The 6124-nt window shown below is 41.7% G+C and overlaps 1 protein-coding gene across 1 annotated transcript; it reads left to right on the top strand.

Annotated features, from left to right (window-relative positions):
• Positions 1–73: 73 nt before the first annotated feature.
• Positions 74–4287, top strand: LOC124145975. The gene is made up of 2 exons (XM_046515979.2): positions 74–185; positions 2639–4287. Coding segments are annotated over exons 1-2 (1353 nt in total). The 5' UTR covers positions 74–183; the 3' UTR covers positions 3990–4287.
• Positions 4288–6124: the final 1837 nt, after the last annotated feature.

The following is a 6124-nucleotide window of genomic DNA, read 5'->3' as shown; positions in this document are numbered from 1 at the left end:
AATTATTATTTGCCAAAATTATTTACTGAGGTGACGATTGACTGGGCTCCTGTCATCCTAAACGAGAAAAAAACTTCTGCGCGAAGCAACACTGGAGCTTGTTGAAGCTGACGCACGAGATTTGTGACGTCATAAGGACTTTCTCTTGTGACGTCATAGTACCCTGGGTTGGCCTCAAGAGCAATGTGAGTATTTCGTGCCTTCTAAAACCTTTTTTTGATTTATAAAAAACACGAGATCTCGATGAATGTTTTTATCATCTGATGGTTGATCACAGATATAATCGTTATAGTTGATGTAATGATTAATAAGCAGAAGTTGGGCTTCACCAGCACATTTTAAAACACATTACTTATTCCTACAAATAGAACATTATGTGAATCTGAAGATGACCATCTCTAGTGATGTAGTTCTAAACCAAAAGAGTGTACCTAATGAAGTACGGGAGGCCGAAAGCGTGAGATTACGTACATTTATGTATTTATTTCAATTCCCCTATGGGAATGAACACAAAAGAACATTTGTATTTTCAGAAATAAAACTAATCTAGTATTTAATAACTTCTAAAGCTGGATCTAATACCCTCCAGAACTCTTTCGTCTATGGCAGCAGTTATTTGAGTACACGCTTCCTACTGAAATAAACGACACGACTTCATTACCAATTCTGTGCTGAATATGATAAACCAAGTTCCTGTCAAGGTGCAACAATTCTACTTGCGGGATGACAGAAAAGTAGATATTCTTAAATTCACATTAATTTTGACATTAATGAAGCTACTGAAATCGGATCTGTTTTGTGTAGATCTTAGTGACCCAATCAGACGATTGTGGTTCAGAAAGTGATTTTTTTTTTCATTATTTTCTTGAATGGCCAAGGTTTACTAAATTCCGTTCTAAAATAATTTCTCAAAAACAGTCTCAAAAGTGGCATATGCTTTATAATTGATCGAATTTTGTTTCAGAATGGGTAAATAAAGTTCTTTTTGCAGTAGTCCATAAATAAAAGTCCAAGCAAAAGATAACATTAGTTTGTTGATATAATTACTTTATTCTTCATATAGTTACTCCTTATTTATGCTACATTTGTAAATGCATTGTCTATTTTATATGTTGATGATGATGATGATATGTAAGCATAATGTGCTTTATCCCAATTCAGATTGATGAATCAATAAAAAAATATAGTCAACTAAAAAATCAAAACGACAGGTTGCATGAAAGTGAAAATGAAATGAATTAATTATTATTTACAAAAACACGTAGTTTGACATTTTAGAAATGAACGTTAGTTCCGTTGAGGCAAAATTATGAAATGAAAGTTTAGTCCAGAATGTCGGTGAAGTCGAAGAATTTCCCCAATCACAGTAGAATATTATTTTTAAAAAGTAAACAACTTTCCTAGACGTGTGTGTTTCTAAACAATTAACCATGTAACGGGTTTTATACATATTTTAAAGCAATTTGTAATACATTTTCACGAGGCAAGAGTGTCATCAACCTATATCAAGGTCTAGTTTTCACTTCGATAGAGGCAAGAGGGAACTTTTGACTCGGGCAGATGTTTGAAATATTGACCACTTCTTCATTACTCAATAATTCTTCTCTCTCCAGTGGAAACTGGACTTTCAAAGTCAGTTAACTCTCTTGCCTCGGGAAGATGACCATCTTCTCGCAGCAAGCGTGTCCACTTGCCTATATGTCTGATAGGATGGTGAACAGCCTTACCTCAGCGGAATATGTATACACCACGGTGGCCTTTTAGGGCCATTTGTTTTTGTATTTGTTTCTTGAAATTTCAAGATACTTAGTTGAAATTTGAAGTTATTATCTTGAAATTTCAAGATGATTATCTTGAAATTTCAACTTCGTATGTATCTTGAAATTTCAACTTAGTATGTATCTTGAAATTTCAACTTAGTACCTTGAAATTTCAAGAATAAAGCAACAAAAAAAAGCAAATGGCTCTAAAAGGCTTCCGTAATACACTGTCATTTCTGGAATTATTTTATTTTGAGTACTACTCTTTTAGTTCGTGAATGTCAAAGCGCCAGGATATTAACGATTTCCCCTTTGTCATATTTATTGATGTATGTAATGCTTTGGTGACATAATTACATGGCGTTGCTGTTTTGTTTGAAATGTGGCATGTTTGGATGGATGTTGATGGTGTGTTTTTCAAGTATAATGTCTACCGGTCTCTTGAATTCTTCCCTGCTTCTTATTATCAAGAAACAATTTTAAAATTAATACAACACATCTTGACTAGATCCAACAACGTATGTTGACGCACGTTGACTGTATTTGTCAACGAACTACATATGTGATCACCCATGAAGATCCGGGTTAAAATTGGTCTTCAGCACCCATGCGAGGTGACTAACGGGATCGGGTGGTCAGGCTCGCTGACTTGGTTGATGCATGTCATCGCATCCCAACTGCGTAGATCGATACTCGTGATACCAATCACCTGATTGACTACCCAAACCTATTATTGTTTAAGCATATTAAACAACAAACAAAACAGCATATGCAAATTTATGAACAGTTGCAAATGTCCTTCGGCTGATAAAAATCAGCGACTGCAGTCACTAGTAATTGAACCGTGTTAGTTATCATCGATGGCTTTCTTGTTCCAGGCCTCTTGCAATGATCTGGTCAAAGCAAATGCAAGATCCGGATCCTTTGGAGGATTCGGACACCGACAGCGTAGAAGAGGTTCAGATAACCCGCTACCTCAACCAAGGCCTTCTGCAGGGCCTCCAGCAGGCTAAGGCATGCAGTGATGTCAAGCTGGGCATCAAACGTCAGACCGGGCACTACCATCTGAAGGATCGCACGCATGCTGTGATCACACCAAAGATTGTTGCTTACGGAGGCAAGCATTGGGATATCACTGTCTCAAACAAACTTCATAGGGCCACGCCCCGCTTAACTGCTTATGCCATTGAGCGGGAGATCGCTCAAGAACAACTTAAGCAAGTCAAATCAGAAGAGGCTCGACAAAAAGCAGCGTCCGGTGTCCTGCAAGGACTAAACGCCGAATTCCAGGATAGGATTAATCGGAGCCTGGCATTAGAACAGGAGATACTGGAAAAGATGAAGAACGATCTTGCCGTTGTAAAGGACGATGCCCTCTGTGAGCTGACGAGGAAACATAACATTAAGCATTTCGATGAGGAAATAGAAATAGAGCGGGAGAGACAGGTCGCCATGGTTGAGATTTTTAATGGCTGCATGAAGTCCCCTCATATGTCTCGCAGCGTAGAGAACATGTTGGGTGGAATTGCTGATTCCAATCACCGTAGGAGCATCGTCCATCAAGATCTTATGGAGGCCTTTGCTCGTTATACCGAGGAGGAGCTCGAGGCAGATAGCGAATATAAAGGCGCCATGATGGAGATGATGGATGAATCCTTGATTACTCTACAGCAGATGTTTAATAAGAATAACACCAAGAGACTGGAAGAGGATGAACGAAGGCGGAGATTAGCGGACTTGAAGAAACAAAGCAAAGATCCCAACTTCCGTTCGCAGAAGAGCCATTTTGATAGCGTCATGGGCGATCTCAACCATGCATTCGATATGCTGAAACAACAGGAGATGGCAGAGAGCTCGCACCTCCAGAGCCTCATGTCGGACAGGAAGGAGTCTGTTCTTCAGGAACTGAGACGCCGCTGTGCGGCTCGTTGGGCGGAGAAGATGTCGGCCAAGGAGAAGGCGCGGCGGATCCAAGAGGAGGACAGCCTCTTACGCCAGAAAGACCCACAACGGGACTACATGCTGAAAGTCGTGGCAAGGGTTCAGAGGCAGATGATCCTCCAGAAGTTTGCTGGCCGCTGGATCAACCTGTCTGTTGCGCGCAAGGATGAGGAAGAGATGGTGGACCTGGAGGGGCTCGAGAACAACCATAATCAGAAGTTGAAAGTTACCAGAATGAAAGCGCGTCGTCCATCTTGTGTTGTGAGCGGCAATGGTGATTTCTCTTAAAGCATCCCATGTTAATTCTCAGCGAAGCCCTTGTTGTAAAATCAGAAGCTTGTTCTTTATTGGACTTTCATGCTAGACACTTTTGTTAACGCCATTCATTTGTCCTGATTGTTAAACATTGTGACCATAGCTCTTATCTAACTACACAAACCTATTATTGTTTAAGCATATTACCTTCTGAATTCAAGAACATTTAATTTGGGATTTTATTTAGTCCTTAATCACACACAACTCTTGCTTTTGTCTTCAACGCTCGTGATGCATTACTTCTGTGTTAAATAAATGTTTATTATGTTCACCAAGTCCGCATCTTCCTTATATCGGGCCGGTCGAGTAGCCTAGTGGTTAAAGCGTTCAGTCGTCACGCCGAAGACCCGGGTTAAATTCCCGACATGGGTACAATTTGTGAAGCCCATTTCTGGTGTCCCCCGTCGTGAATTTGCTGGAATATTGCTAAAAGCGGCGTTAAACCATACTCACTAACTCACTTCCTTATATCACTCTTTTATTGACATTCCTCCTTTCGAGCTGGACAATGAGAAAGAGGTAAAGACTAATCCAAAAATGATACATCGTAATAGTCCATGACATAGTTGACATCGATCCCACGCTAAACTATCGTAGTATTTATAATGGTTTAATTTTTCATTCATTTAAATATAATACAACTTACAACTCCCTCAACCCTCTCAACCACTTCTCAACATCCCAAGCCATATGCTGAATCTAGGACTTGGGACGCGCTACGTTTTGTCTGCGCAAGAGTGGGCTGGGTTTAACGACACTTTATGCAGGAGGAAAGTCTGGAGTGATGTATAGATCTGAGCCGTTTACCGTTTTGGTAAAACCCACGGGCACTGGTATGGTGCTGACAAACCCAGAAACATAATCATGGTGAACTGGGATTCGAACCCACAATCATAGGTTTTTGACGTGCCTAAACACGCAACTCTGCACAGCGAACTGCGGCGCCTTAGACGACAGGGCCACCTGTGCCCCCTGATTTTCAAGAATGGAGTGGTCACATATTTAAAACAAAAGTCACGCACAGTTATTCCTAATTCTACTGGCAGAAATTAACCAAAGGTAAGAATAACAGTTGAAGTAAATGAAACCTGCTGCAACATCGTAGGTGTGCTTTCTTTAAAGATATAGGGACGGTCGGGTAGCCTAGTGGTTAAAGCGTTCGCTCGTCACGCCGAAGACCCGGGTTCGAATCCCGACATGGGTACAATGTGTGAAGCCCATTTCTGGTGTCCCCCGCCGTGATTTTGCTGGAATATTGCTAAAGCGGCGTAAAACCATACTCACTCACTCACTCTTTAAAGATAGAATAGGTAAACTGTAAACATCCTGTGATTGCTTGAAATTTAAGTGAGTGGGAGAATACTATGTCATTGAGTTGCATCACCAATGCAACTTTCTGTCGGTGTTCGTGGAGATAGAATACAACCTTGGTGAGTGGGTGAGTGAGTTGGGTTTAACGCCGCTTCGAACAGTATTCCAGTTATATCGCGGCGTGTCAGCTTAATGTGGGAGGAAAGCCCGAAGCGATGCAGGTCTGACAAACCATCGGGGCGAACCGGGACTCGAACCCACAATCATAGGTTTCTGGGGTGCCCAAGGGACGTAACTCTGCACAGCGAATCGTGGCGCTTTAGACGACTGGGCCACCCGTGCACCCACATCCGAGGTGCCTCAAGATTGTCATACGAGTCATCATGCATTGTGACAGGGCATTGTCTGACCGATTTAACTGACTCGAGCTTTATTAATAATTGCGACCGTCCGGGACCAAGCGGAAGGTCCGGGGTTCGATCCAGCCGCGTCATACCAAAAGACGTTAAAAGATGGTACTTGTTGTTACCCTGTCTGGCGCTCGGCATTAAGGGGCTAAAACAAGGACAGGTCGGCTCGGAGTCAGTATACTGTGTCTGAGTGGGGTATTCATGTTAAACTGCGGCATGGTATCTCAGTGAGCTAGCACTATAAATCGGCATCAGTCCGGACTAGTACAAGCAGCCACACACACACATATACACGTGCTTGCACGTCGCTATATAAGTGCAATAATCTTTGACGCAACGTTAAACCCCATTTCACCTCACCTATTAATAATTGCGTATCAGTCCAAG

The sequence above is a fragment of the Haliotis rufescens genome, unplaced genomic scaffold, assembly GCF_023055435.1.
Source record: "Haliotis rufescens isolate VD_foot unplaced genomic scaffold, xgHalRufe1.0.p SCAF_9, whole genome shotgun sequence".
NCBI classification, from domain to species: Eukaryota; Metazoa; Mollusca; class Gastropoda; order Lepetellida; family Haliotidae; genus Haliotis; species Haliotis rufescens.
This window is presented reverse-complemented; position numbering and strand designations above follow the sequence as displayed.